We start from the raw sequence: 13885 nt of genomic DNA, 5'->3' as shown, positions 1-13885 counted from the left end.
TTACTTAACATAACAGTACAGTTGAATTAATCCATTCGAAGTTATGTTTTATTTCATTTATGCATGGCTTGATATGCCACGCCGTGCCGCAAATATCAACATGGTAGATGCAAGTTAACGGTAGGTTGCACCAGAGTGATTGTCCAGGAACATTCGTGATCTGGGTATTTTACATAGTTTCGACCATGTTTATTAACACTAAAGATTCGTTTGGTACAAGGTGCATTTGGTCATCTTTCTGCTTCCCGTTCGTTAGGACTGTCCCACAGGGTGTTCGATGTGCATGTGATCCTGGCAGTGCTTGTTTTCGAGGAGTTCAGTCCATCTGTCCTCCAGGCTTTTACTCGGAGGGACATAACTCAGATTAGTTGAAAAGTAATGTGCTGACTATTCCTTGTACCAACTTCTTTTCAACACCACACAGACTCGCAAAAGAGATGTCTATGCATGGCGCTATTGCAAACGTTTTTACAATCCCAGACTAATTGAAAACCCAGATCCAGATGCAATATTCAGTGTAGGCCTATGTTCAATGTACAAACATCTGGACGCAGATATCTGTCGACTGTGTCCACCGGGAACCTACCAGAGCCAGCCGGCCCAGGTTTCGTGCCTGAACTGCCCGGCCGGCTACGGTAGCACTTACGGCTAGGCAGCGTGTTTTACATGCGATCGCACGGCTTAATACTCGCTCGGCGACGGCACTACGTGTCAAAGCTGCACCAGGTACGTCTTCTGTGATTTCAAAACTACTATTGTATATAATCGTTCTTTTGGGTTGTCCACTAAGGAGTGTTTGTGTTGGCTCAAGAACTCGGTTAAAATGGGTTCCGTCCCTGTTATGGCCCTCTTTCCAGTTTCAGGGGTCTCTAGTAACATCCAGAAGCCCATTCTGTATGCAATTCCCCCATCAGTGAATCGCGGGGGACGGTGAAGTTTAAATGCAGCATATTTTGTGACGGGTTTGATTTGTTTTTATAAGGTTCATGGCAGTCAAGTCATGCGGCTTGAGTCATGTGGCTGAATGGTCTACATGCTGTCTTTTGATAGCTCCATGATAATTTGAACCGGTTGGTGCGCTGTTAGTCACATACCGTTCAGGAGGACTGTACAGATGAGATGACAATTTCATTTCAGACAATGAAGGCTTACTTCACCAAGAAACTTAAATGTTGCAGACACTATTAAAACTTTGGCCATTGATGGGTTGATTACATTGTTTTGTTCGCATGCATTAGTTTCTTTCATATTTTGATGTTGAGATGAATAAGGTCTGTGTACGAATGAACCGGGTCCATGCTTCCCTGGAGTGACATGTGTCAACACGTACAAGGACTGGATCGTTCGCTTGTGGAGACTGTCCTGTAGAGGCTACGAAGGAGAAGGGACGGCATTTGTGGATATAGACGAGGTATAGCTTCGTAAAAAGTTCGTAAGTCATAAGTCTCAATAGCAGTCCACAGTATCAGAACATATACCCTCTAGGTTGGCCACTGGATTTTCCTGTCAATTGCTTTACATACACCCCTTCAGAATGACTATTAGTTTTACAGTGGGGTGGGGTTAATCTGTACCTTTCATTTAATTATTATACAGGGCACTGATTTTGATAAAACACGTTTTTAACCCAATTTTCAGCAAATTTCGTTCATACACGTTTGATGATTTGTCCGGTTAAGTTTGTGTTCTTTATTTTTATGTTAAAAACAATCACTAATTAATCCGCTATGTCATGTTCACCTTTGAACTTTTATTTACTATGCATGTTGTAGCTTCCTCATTCCGTGAGCAAAGTACGTTTTGAACAGTCATTGTCACATTTGATGAGTCACTATGTATTGACTTTGATATTTTACATTGTGCCAACGATTGCATTCGTAGTGCCATACAGCTTATCCGTGCTAGGACCCCGACTCCTACATAAAACTGATAGGTGGATATGAATGTGGAGGCTGCCCACCAGGCTATCAAGGCTTTTACTCCTCGTAGCATTGGAATACCACACGCCGTGGCTAGCCAAAACCAGGTAGGCAATCCGACTGAGAGTACTTTGAAGATTTTTCTTGTAACGATATCCAGTTCCCTTATCTCAAAGAAACATCTTTAATTTCCAATCCCAAAACAATTCGTCATGGCTTCTTGTTATCAAAGAAGACTACCCTTTACAAGCGACTAAAATCCTCAGGTTAAACAGAAATGAAGTGGCAAAAATAAAATCGACTGGAAGATAGGTGCGGGCACTTGCCGTATATTTAGTCCGGGCACAAGCACCCAAACTTGACCATCGATCTTCCGGGTTGGCCATAGATTTGTGGTCCGAAGTCGCATCTGTCGCTTTTTGAACGACTGTACCTTTCATGGTTTGACGAAAGAAAATTCCATCTGAGTTTGTCAACTTTTACGAGTTACTTATTCAAATTAAATATGCTAAACGGAATGAAATTCTAGAGCTTTCAACCTATGGACACGTGGAAGACCCCCCTGTAAGTCGTTTCCCTAGTTTTTGAGGAATTCAGAACGATGATCGATAACGGGCCGGGCTGAGTGAGTGACGTAACCTTTGAACTTGATACTTTATTCATGGCGTAGTTCCAGCATTCCTTGGTCAAAGTACATTCTGAATTTGAAATATGCATATTGATATGCATTGATTTCACACTGTACAGAGCTGGATGTTTTCAACGTTGAAAACATTACTAATTGAATACCCCATAATGAATACGTCTAAAATTAAAATAAATATTTCCTCAAACTTTAAAATGAACTTGTGAATCTGTTCTGACAACATTCTGTTAGTCCACACGTATATGAAGTTCATGCCCTTGTCTCTGTAAGGATGACTTCTTGTATTAAATGTTGGGATGTCTTGTTGATAAATTTGTGTCATCTTCATTTATATTTAGCATATACAAAACTACTTTTACGCACGGCCACACCCCCATATCAAAGTTTGCGTAGTGTTATACCAGGACGCAAAATGCGATGTTGTTGATTTTCAGTAAATTTTCAAGGGTGAGACATATCTTCTGAACGGGATAAGCCCTCGGCATATTGAAAAAACTAAACTCCCCGTCTTAAGAGAGGGCGCAATTTTCTTGGCAACTGAGGCTCCTTTGGTCGGAAGTCCACTTCGCTGGTTCAGGATCGATTATGAAATGCGCGCCTTAAAGTCGCATTGCCACTATCAAATGAACACTTCTGACCAACATGGCTCTTTTCAACCGATGACGGGGTGTTTTTGCTCGATACGGAATCACCGTATAAAGCAAAGTTTTTTTTTTTTCAAAACCAAACTGCGGCATGTAAGGTGAACTGTTAAGAAAAAAAAATTGCTGTGAAAAAGTTAATGGGCAATGCGGTCATTTCACAATAACGCGCCTTTAAGCGTTTGCAACTTGTTGGCCAATCACAACGCGCGAAACCTGTCAACCCTTTCCAAATGCGCATTGAGTCAACAGATTTCGCCCATTGTGATTGGCCAACGCATTGCAAACGCTTGGAGGCGCGCTGTTGTGAATTGGCCATATTAATGACAGGGTAAAAACCAAAGTCTAGAGCGTTTCTCCAGGTACCCTGCGTTGAGTAAAACCAACATTTTTCTAGCTTGTTCAAAGTGTTTGGATTTAATGAAATATGTGATATGCTACCTCCAAAACCAGAAAGAAAAAGTGCGACAGTGTATTAGCATGGAATTCACAAAATCTGAGAGACGATTTAATTAACATTACATAAGTTGAAAAACATAAACCAACCGAAAGATGGGTGCGCGGTGTAAGTTTGGCGGTAAGTCGCAAGTAAATTGCAAGCTCTTCAGAGTAAGTACATTGCAAATTTCTGGCTGATAATTATCATAGAAGATATAGTAGATTTGGTTAACAGGCACCCATGGTGGATGTATATGTCGTAATACCAGAACACACCCTCCGGGTTGGCTGCGTGATGAAGTGCAAAGTGTATATATAGCTGCTGCTTTGGGAATGATATTACTGTCACAGTACGGTGTGACAATTCCACTTCGTTCATAATTTCAGCCTTGACGCGGTCATAAACAGAATTGTGTGTATTGTAGTAAAAATTTCATTGTTATTCAGTACCTATACGCTTATAATTCCGCACGAGGAGTTCCATTTTTATAATTTTGGGGTATGCAATAGTCACAAATGAGCCAAGTCTTTAACATTCACCTTTGACCTTCGAGCCCATTTTTGTCGGTGTGCATAGTACAATGCACAATACTACATACATGTGCATACATAGATCATGTACTATATAACTGCGTGTATAGACCTCTGCACTGCATGATATCATGCATTGTTTTCATATGGTGCTCAATAGACTTTGACCCCTACTGGCTCCATAGGAAAGTGCGCGTGTAAAAACGCGTCAAGTCATCTGTACATATAGCCTACTGATGTAGTTGTTAGTTAAAGAACAAAGGTGTGAAAAACAACAGGGGTCGTAATTGTTATTTCTGTCCTTGCAACAGTTACCGCACACGTCAGCCGACCTTTATTCTGGATCGCGGCTGTCATCCACATTCTTTCTAAAAGAGCCTCATTAACTCATTAGCAAGGGTAAAATATCATTTCAATAACATATTGTACATCGAAGTATAAGACCGCCCCTTTTCACATGACTAAATGAGAAAATAAGTATTTTTAAATTATTTGAAAAACGGCTGATTCATTGCATTGTTTTTTATTCACGTCCTGGAAAATCTGCGGGAAGTGAAATCACTAAGTCGATTTCACAATCAAATTAATGTTTTCATAGAGGATTATAAAAACAGTGCATCAGTGTTCGAACATAAATAGAAATTTAACATTAATAACTGCTTATACAATTCTTGATGGTTACCGTTTGCAGACATGTATCGATGTGGAAGAATGTGCAGCTAGTAATGGAGGCTGTGATATCTTGTCCGAACGTCTAATACGAAGGTACGCAACGTCGGTCTTTCAGATAATCTGAACTTTTAAAATATGGGTGCAATTATATTGTTTTATTGTGTGCATTATTTAGGCTGCCGTCAGACGATGAGTCATTTGATTGGCTGATAGGTTTGCTCAAAATTGCTGACAGAAAGATTGGGTCAGTGACCTTTCCAGGCGGCCACGTAACACCCATTGAGCTCTAGTTGTCACTTTGTATCATTACATCAAACCGTGTCTTTTCATATTAGATATTGTCGTTACTTCCGAATGCTTGAAAGTTTGTGCCATCATCATTTATTAAGGGTCAAAGATCACTGTCTCTGTACCCGCCAAAACTGATTGGCTATCTCGCTCTATTAATTGGGTTACATAGCCTGTTAAACCGTGCTTTTCGGATGTGAAAATAAATAACGAATGCGCTGTTCATGGCATCTGCTGTGTTTGGCATATTAAGTGGAGATTAATGGATGCTGCAAAATGACATTGTCATTTCACCCTCGCAGGATAATTGTCCATGGATTCCAAACAGTGGCCAAGAGGACAGTGGCAGTGATCAGCTTGGGAACAGTTGCGACGACAACGATGATAATGACAGCATTCCGGATAATAAGAACAACTGTCCCTTTGTTAAGAACTATCTGCAGGAGGACGGTGACGGTGTGGGGGACGCCTGAGACAATTGCCCAGTCGCAAACGTAGACCAGGCAGACAACCACCGTGACGGTCAGGGAGATGTTTGCAATATCGACGATGACGACGATGGTTTGTATATTGTGTATGGGTACTCTTTTCGTCAATAACCTTGGTAGGCAAACGACTATATCGGGTTCATCTTTGATTACCAAAGCAACAGGAAGTTTTATCTGGCCGTGTGGCGGCGGGAAAATGTGAACAATCGGAATGCGAAGGCGGACATTCGAGGACATCAGGTGAAGGTAAAAAATAATAACTCAAAAGAAATTTTAAAAATGAGGTGAAGACGCCTTCTTATCACTGTCGGGAATGAAGATAATTTGTTATAAGAGCGCATTAATTATTCATATTATTTGTTTCTTATTTCCAACGGGGAAACCTTTCAGTAGGACACTTTTCCCGAGGTACCCAGCAATTACAATAAGATTCATTACCACTACACTTACAAACAGTACGAGTGTTTCACGGTTGTGTGCCTGCAAGAGTTTGCACCTCTTTGGCCAATCACAGTGCTCGAAATCTGTCTGTCAACCCTATGCGCGTTTGGAGATGGTCGACAGATTTCGCGCATTGTGATTGGCCAACGCGTTGCAAACTCTTGGAAGCGCACTACTTGTGAATCGCCCGTACTGGGAAAATTTAAAAGAAATAAATGAAAATGCAAGAAGTTATCAAATCAAACAGTACATTAAAACGCATTATTGCGAGACTGTGCTTATAAGCATTTACCTGAGCATAAAAAATAAACACTTCACAGCAAAAGCAACAGTACCGCTACGTTCATTTAAAAAGCAGGATGTTATATATTACATGCTTTTCAAATTTGCTACAATAGCGGGCAGAGAAAATTTGACAGAAGTAGGAGGGGAATTGTAAATATATTTCACCAAATATTTCCAAAATGCAAAATTAAACCAGCATTAACTTGAAGTTTACCTAACGTCCTATATGGCTGACTAAGGTACTATAGTACCTTAGGGTAAACCCTCAGGCTTCATCTTTCTAATTTCAGATATAATCTTTATCACCCACTTGACCAGAAAGTGCACTCGTCCAGTGGGCTCGCTGCAATTTACCACTCGCACACAACAGCCAATGAGGTGAAGCTACTTTGGCATGATCCATTATTGCAAGGGTGGACAGATGACGCACAGATGGACTCTTAAACATCGTCCCGATGTCAGATTGATCAGGTAGGACAGATAATAATCCATTCAGTGAGTGGAAAAAAGCTCAAGTAAAACGACTGTATTTTAAGGTTGCACAGTTATCGGGAAATCCATTCTACTTTAACAGTAAAGCCAAAAAGTGTCAAGTAACCATGCGGTCTAAATATTTTTAATGAAGTGAAAAATGTGTTTCCTACAATACACCACTAATACCACTTGCATCGATATGATGCCATGGTCGTTGAATCTGTTGGCTTGTTGACTTTCATGGAGTTTCTTGTCCACAGGGGGCTATTCAACCTCCAACGTCCAGGCGCCTTCTGACGATAAAGGGAAGCAGCGCTGTCATTTCAATGATCCCGATGATGACAAAGGCCAGATTGTAACTGCCAGTTTGGTCAAAAATCCAACCTGGATGGAAAAAAATTACTTTTAGATGCACGCGTTTGATAATAGTCTACAATATAAATGCTCTTTTCAAATGCAGTATACAAACATTTCGTTGCCCCGTCGTTCTCTTCCACTCAAATGAGAGGCGTTGGACGTAATGTCATAATTATAGTAATCAATATCGCAACAGTGCTAACAAGTCTCTTTTTGGCAGGTCATCCTTTTTTAAAGCTGGTATTTCCTTACAAGAAGCACGAGGTGTCGTAAATTTACGGGCAACTCAGTTGGTTCAAAGCTATCTTACTCAAGTGAAATGTTTCAATTTTTATCAAAGTATGTGATGGAACTCCTCCATCACTTGGTTACCGGTTGATTCTTTCTAATATTTTGGTGTAATATGCAAATGGTTTGTGAATAGTTTACCTGGTAAGAAGCCCGCGATAGGTCGGCACATCCCACTGAACAAACCTATCCAGCCGTAAGCGTTGGCCATTTTCTCAGCACCAAGAACTTCCTTCATGATGACGTCACTGGCAGCCCACATGGAAGCATTTCCCATCATCAGGAGAACAGCGTTGGCCGACACCAACCACACAGAGTTCATCCAGGGGTCAATGATGAAGGAGATACCAAAGAGAGCCAAGCTTAGCAAAAAGGCCACGGATGATGTCACTTTCTCTTTAAACATAGCTAGGCTGGCAATTGTTATGCCCATAATGTAACCCAGCCCGGCCACAGTCGCCATTTGCGTGGCTGTTTGCATGGAAAACCCTTTTTCAACGGCGTGGGGCACGAAATAAATTATCCATGCCGATTTGCCTATTCTGCCCAATACGTAGAACAAAAGGATGACCCAAAACTTGTTTTCCCGCATCAAGTACGGGTCAAACCGTCTCGTGATGTTGACGCAGGTTGCTTTCAGCTGAGCAAGCATGCCTTGTTTGCTCCGTTTTTGAGAGGTTCGACTTCCAGGGAGCGGCTGGTATTCTTGACCGTCCTCCTTTTGCCTCGATTTCGGGATCATCAGGGCGCCGCACACGATGAAGTTAGCGGCCATCGCGGAGACCACGAGGAGGGCGCCTCTCCATCCATACTCATCCAAACACAGCTGCACCAGAGGTGGTAGGACGAGCAAACTGAAAGCTGAGCCGGTTTTACCGATTCCTGAGGCCAGCGAGAACTGCCTGTCGTGATAGTGCTGCGCGAGGTTCGCGCGGGCCAGCACATGGGGGAATGCATATCCAATTCCTGCCGCCATATGATAAAGAAACACACACGGTTAGCCTCGGCACCAGAACAGCTGTTCAATCCGTCATCTTATTCCTTTATAAATAGTCCCGTCAGATTCAAACAACATCGATATATAATTCCGGCTTTCACGTCACTTTTTAAACGCCTTAGCAAAGTTTTAAAAACTGCATCTATCAGATTAGGGTCTCAAAGTTCCGTGTGGTAAAACTCAAGGATTTATTTTTTCCGGTATTTTATGATGCCACTATTTTCTTCGCCAATACCTTTGAACAACTTTCCCCCTTTCAATTTTACACCTGATATCCGAAAAGTTCTCTCGTATCAGAATAGCCTACATTCAGAACGAAACACTAACCTACAAATATATTCAGATAGAGTGCAATTTGAAGGACATTAGAAGCTCTGGAAGCAACCATGAATCCTGCAGTGATCATGATTCCGCTTATCATGACGGTTGGTCGGGCACCGAATGTCATGCCGAGCGCACCCGCAATCGGCGCTAGGAAAGAACAGAGAACAGCATTTTGAATGATGATACTGTAACTCTATTTCAGTGTGCTTTCTTGTTCAAAATGACCCGTGTTCTTGATTATGAACTGAAATGTTAGGAACATTCGATATGTCCTCGTAAATTAATACATACACCAGCAGTTACTTTACGAGGTTACAGGAATCTATACAGTAAAGCTGTGTATGCAGCTCTGGACTGCGACAGAACTTTGCCAGAAATACTCTTTCGCTTTGCTTAAAATAATTCCAACAAGCAACATTCCATATTATTCCGGATTTGAAAAAGTTGGATTGGTAAAATGTGCTGCCGCATTATTAATAAATGTTTGTTATCATTTTTACTACATGTGTTTAATTTCTGGTAATGACACCACGGATTCCTCAACTGAGCGCCCTAGGCACTGTTGTGTAGTGCGCTGTTGTGTGTCAAGTTTCATCGCACAGTTCTTTCGCAGTTCTGTAATAGAACTTTGTAACCTCATCAAAGAGAATTTCCGATATGGTGCTACCGCCGACTTACTTCTCTTGTAAGTATTGTTTCGGAGTAAAATCAGCAAGATTAGAGAACAAGCTCTGCTGGACTATAAAAAGGTATAGATAAGATTATAAAAGGAACCCATGACGAAAACTCCACTTATTCTTAGTCAGCACATACACCTACCTAGGAAGTCATTGACGCATTCTACAAACTCGAAGATGGTCCCCATCTCCCAGGTTGCTGCCTCGAATTCTTCCCTCATGTCCACGAGGAGGATTCCTAGAGTCTTGATGATCATAGCTTGCAAGAAGAACTGCAGAAAAACAGCAATCGTCGCGAAGACGCCAAGGGTAGAGCGGTTGGAGCCTCCCATCTCGTCAACCACCTGAAGCCGGAGTGTGTTCGAACTGGCGATCTGAATTGGTCAAAGTCGGATTGTACTTTGACATTAAAAAGGTATCAGTTTAAATATTTACAGCATGGAAATGACGTAGAAGTTGCTCTATGCCAATTTGCATTTTTAAACTAATTATTGGAGCATTTGCAAATTGCATGCCAAGCTCGACATTTCCATAATGCAGCTCGTATTCTCAAAAACCGTGGCATGTTCTCAACACTGTGTTGCTACCAAACGCACGGGAAAGCAGATTGCACTAGAGCAATTTTTGGAGGTACATGTAAGAAATTGTAATGTGTCTCCATCACTATTTCACCCTTTTATCATTTATTTTGCTACGAAACTTTGGTCGATTGTTTTATATTCATTGTATGGTGATGTAATTACAGTACCCGTCATTTCTCGAAAAACTGTTTATGCCTCGATGTCTCAACTGATAATGTAGAAATACATCACTAATCAATAAAGAATAAAAAGAAGTGACGGATGATGTAGTGGAATTTCTAACCAATCCTGTAGCTGCAGCTGGTATTTACAAGAATTCTACTTATTGCCTATCAGAAGAGAATGTATCTCGTAAAAACGACTATCGGAAGAAATATTCCCCGCCTTCTAAAATATGATAGCCCTACAGAGCTTTTGCAGTGGACGGCTATCTCTGCTTTAGATGCAAACTTCACGTGAAGCTACAGCGTGTATAATTATGGATGATTCCAGAAATTAGGGGTCCATTTTTGTCGTGTCCCTGTCACATCTGACATATGATCTTGTAAGTTAAAAACTCATATTCTAATTGGAATTCCGGGAGCGATGAGTTAATGCAAATTACCTGCCAAACAAAATAGTAACAGTTTGAAATCAATTCCGGTGATATTTCCATGTCAAAAAATAAATGTCAGATTAACAAGGACACAAAAATGGCACACTTTTGGACCCCTAATTTCTGGAAATATTTCTTCTCAACTTGATGATACCACAATTATGCTAATACTGATTATTATTTTTTTTAGCTTATTAAGTACATGATGCTTCATACATGAATGCACTAACGGGTCGGTTTCAGCTCGGTGAAGTTATTTGCAGCTGTTGTACCGTGTGGCTTCGGGTTACTAAACATTTGCATCTGCGGAATACATGAAGAATAAATCACCTCTCACAGCTCATTAATTTTTTCATGTGCATGTGTTTCCTATAATCACATATGCACTGGTTCAATGTGTACACAGTTGGTTACTAGCACAATATGGCACGAGCTCTTTCTTTAGTTTACTATCGTCCTTTCTTAGTTTACTATTGAAGTTAACTTGCTCCACACTTCTGCACATGAAACAGTGCAGTATAGTTGTTGGACATCACAAAAGTGCAATTTGATATTCCAAGGAGGGATTGTCGGTTCAGTGCACAATATGACACAGCTGTGCATCTTTGTGCGGCTTATCAACTGATCCAAAGAGTGACTTCAGCATCAGACGGTTTTAAATTAATGGAAATCGGCTCTTTGGTAAAGTCAAACGAAAACGTTGAGCAGTTCCCGATATAGTTAACGGTAAAGGTAAATCTCACGTACACCACTTTGAAGCAATGTGGTTTTTCTGTTCCTTCCAACCGTTATCCCCAGCCTGTCTCCAATCTTTTCACCTTACTGCATGCATTAAAATAATCCTACAAAATGGTAGACGAAACTTAAGTTGGGTTCCATCTAATGACACATTTCCTTGGGAAACCTCTGTCTGTGGGATTTTACTCGGGCTGTTCAGGAACATAGTTTTTAAGATTTTAATCAGTTTATTTACTTATGCTTGTTGCATTTTGTCCTTTGATTAAAATGGCCTGGCCCTATTCACGCGACTTTTTATTTTGTCCGTGTACATCAGCAAAAAGCCCTGTACAAACAATGACTTACCTGTCTCCCATTTAGTTATTTATTCTCCTATCTATGGGCACGACAGCTAATGTAGTAGGTCATTAGGCATTGGACAACATTCGATTTGTCCATTCCAAATTATACTCGCGGGGACCAGTCACAAGTGTGTCCCAAGCCGTACAACGTATATATGCTGGTGTTGTGTGTAATTGACATTATCACTCAGAAATCGTAGTTTCAAAAATGCTTGAGAATTCAAAATCCCTCTTGCTTTAGAACTGACTTTGGAGCAGGATCAATGCTCCTACTTTATTATTCTTAGATTACTTATCATAAGCCGATTTTGGAGCGATGTCTATTATGAGCGTTGGTAATTAATATATTGATAGAAAAGTACGATTAACAATTTCGCCTCAAGGTGCAAAGCGTCCCTCGGGTGAAAGAAACTATACCATAGCAGTCAACAACTGTTTTGTCATATACCTCCAAAAAACGAACTCTGAATTTCAGAAATTCAAAAGACTGCGTAAACTTTAATGTGAAAGTATAGTGCGGTTACTGGTGAGTACAGTTTCGCATGTCCTGTAGTCGGGTTAGCGGTTCCTGCATTGCCTTATACGCTGCGGGGACGGGAACGAGTCTATTATAGTACTAGCGCGACCATTGATCGAATATCTCAGGATATGTCGTTATCCAGAGACATCCAGCAAACGTGATGGCTACTTCACTACTTGTAACAAGCGGTGAGACATCATGACGTTTTATCAATCTAATTAATATTATGTATGGCAAAAGGAAGATTATGCTTTAAAAGACGAAAGCACCTCAGGTCACCTGTGCGTTGTCAAGGTGGTTTGTCAATGCACACATTCACAAATAATGCCATTGTTCCACTTTTACGATGTCGTCATCCATGATAAAGTATCTCAGGATGCCGTCATCTTACCTTTACGATGTCGTCATCCCAAGAAATAGTATTGCAGGATCTTAACAAGTCGGATGGCACTTCTGGAGCTCTGTACTGCCCAGCGCCACGGACGTATATCATAATCTGGACCCGCAATGCAGCATTCGTGACACGGACGTCGTTGAAGCTATCGGAAGTAGAGTGGCGGCCATTTTACCGTGCCGGAAGATTCTAAACTAATCAACGCTAGCGTATGGAAGACTGCCACAATTTCTAATATTTTTGTAAAAAATATTCAGTAAGTTCAGTGCACCGAAGAAAACGTGATTTATGGCCAAAGATTGTTTACAGTTCTCTGCCGAACGGAATAGAGGTTATTTTCACGTACAAGGCTCACTGGCGATTTAGCACGACTATACCTAAGGTTTCTGTTCCAATACTGATCCCATAATTAGTAAACTTTTTTAATTAAGAAACGAAAAAATATTTTTTGGGGGCTGGCTTTGTATTAATTATTTATGAATTGCTTGCATGATTTCATTTTGCTTCTTTATAACAGATGCTGGCCAACACTTGGAAATGTCTTTTTCATGCAGGCCCCATGTCAGTCTTAGTTATGGCAAAATGAAAAGGAAAATTCTCCATTTTAAACTTAATGCACATTATGCCCGTCAACTTGATCTTTTTTAATGGCCAGGCGTATCTCAACACACCCTTCAGATTCTGTTTATATGAAACGTAATCGTCAAAACTATACCAGTGAAATGTAACTTGCCTCAGGATCTGAGTTAGTCTTGCCAAATGTTCTGCACGATGCGGCATCACTAAGCAGCACATCTTCCTCGTGTTTCAGTTCTTGTGAAAGAAAATCCATATTTATTACCCTCCGGTGATAATTGAATGTAGTGCACTGAAATTATTTACTATTTTCGACAAAAAATATCAAAAATCGTGGCAGTCTTCCATAGGTAAGTGTTGAGTTTAGAAACTTTTGGCACTGTAAAATAGCCCCACAGGACCTCCAATGGCTTCAATCAATCAGGAGAGAGGTGGGTCCAGATTACGTCCGTGCCAAGTGCCCTGTTGGAGCGCGGCTGGGCGAAGAGCGAATAACCATTGTTGTGCCTTGTAGAGGGCGCTTTCAAACACATCGCGTAGAGGGCGCCAGGTAGACACTCTGTGCTTGGGCCGCTTTTGGCTTGGGTCGAGTTCGGGCGGCCTATTCTTGACACGGTTTTGTGTTCTCGCGCTCGAACCGGCGGCGGGAACACGACTCAAGAACACTTTTCTCG

The 13885-nt window shown here is 41.1% G+C and overlaps 3 protein-coding genes across 6 annotated transcripts; 1 reads left to right on the top strand and 2 right to left on the bottom strand.

Moving 5' to 3' along the window:
• The first annotated feature begins 2 nt into the window (after window positions 1–2).
• LOC110985716 (uncharacterized) lies at window positions 3–6806 on the top strand. Of its 4 annotated transcripts, none has more exons than XR_015428296.1 (5): window positions 3–1411; window positions 1882–2026; window positions 4867–4940; window positions 5438–5869; window positions 6668–6806. XR_015428296.1 is itself a non-coding variant. In XM_087148866.1 (5 exons), the coding sequence occupies exons 3-5, from the start codon at window positions 1940–1942 to the stop codon at window positions 5631–5633; spliced, it is 357 nt and encodes a 118-aa protein (XP_087004992.1). In that variant the 5' UTR covers window positions 3–726; window positions 1263–1411; window positions 1882–1939; the 3' UTR covers window positions 5634–6390. The 4 variants fall into 4 exon arrangements, 2 of the variants coding, with proteins under 2 accessions (XP_087004992.1, XP_087004991.1); XR_015428297.1 differs by having other exon boundaries at window positions 6640–6772; XM_087148866.1 differs by lacking the exon at window positions 6668–6806 and having other exon boundaries at window positions 3–726; window positions 1263–1411; window positions 5438–6390.
• A 266-nt stretch (window positions 6807–7072) lies between these two features.
• On the bottom strand, window positions 7073–7742 carry LOC147796247 (monocarboxylate transporter 14-like). The gene is made up of 2 exons (XM_087148868.1): window positions 7610–7742; window positions 7073–7207 (listed from the first exon to the last, which is right to left on the bottom strand). The coding sequence occupies exons 1-2, from the start codon at window positions 7728–7730 to the stop codon at window positions 7092–7094; spliced, it is 237 nt and encodes a 78-aa protein (XP_087004994.1). The 5' UTR covers window positions 7731–7742; the 3' UTR covers window positions 7073–7091.
• Window positions 7743–7802: 60 nt separating this feature from the next.
• On the bottom strand, window positions 7803–13433 carry LOC110985714 (monocarboxylate transporter 11-like; the record flags this gene model as incomplete). Its single annotated transcript, XM_022246934.2, has 4 exons — window positions 12633–13433; window positions 9609–9840; window positions 8793–8936; window positions 7803–8434 (listed from the first exon to the last, which is right to left on the bottom strand). Coding segments are annotated over exons 1-4 (1110 nt in total), but the record flags the coding sequence as incomplete, so codon positions are not given.
• Between the last annotated feature and the right edge of the window lie 452 nt (window positions 13434–13885).

This window comes from Acanthaster planci, linkage group LG18 (genome assembly GCF_054643075.1).
Source record: "Acanthaster planci isolate LZ-2023a linkage group LG18, COTS_SCS, whole genome shotgun sequence".
Lineage (NCBI taxonomy): Eukaryota > Metazoa > Echinodermata > Asteroidea > Valvatida > Acanthasteridae > Acanthaster > Acanthaster planci.
This window is presented reverse-complemented; position numbering and strand designations above follow the sequence as displayed.

Excerpts from the sequence above, each read along its gene's own strand:
- LOC110985716 (XM_087148866.1), top strand. The coding sequence starts at position 1,940 with ATGAATGTGGAGGCTGCCCACCAGGCTATCAAGGCTTTTACTCCTCGT. Across the intron at positions 2,027-4,866 it reads CCGTGGCTAGCCAAAACCAG|ACATGTATCGATGTGGAAGA; the intron begins GTAGGCAATCCG and ends TACCGTTTGCAG. Across the intron at positions 4,941-5,437 it reads TCCGAACGTCTAATACGAAG|GATAATTGTCCATGGATTCC; the intron begins GTACGCAACGTC and ends TCACCCTCGCAG.
- LOC147796247 (XM_087148868.1), bottom strand. The coding sequence starts at position 7,730 with ATGTGGGCTGCCAGTGACGTCATCATGAAGGAAGTTCTTGGTGCTGAG. Across the intron at positions 7,208-7,609 it reads TATCGCGGGCTTCTTACCAG|GTTGGATTTTTGACCAAACT; the intron begins GTAAACTATTCA and ends TTTTCCATCCAG.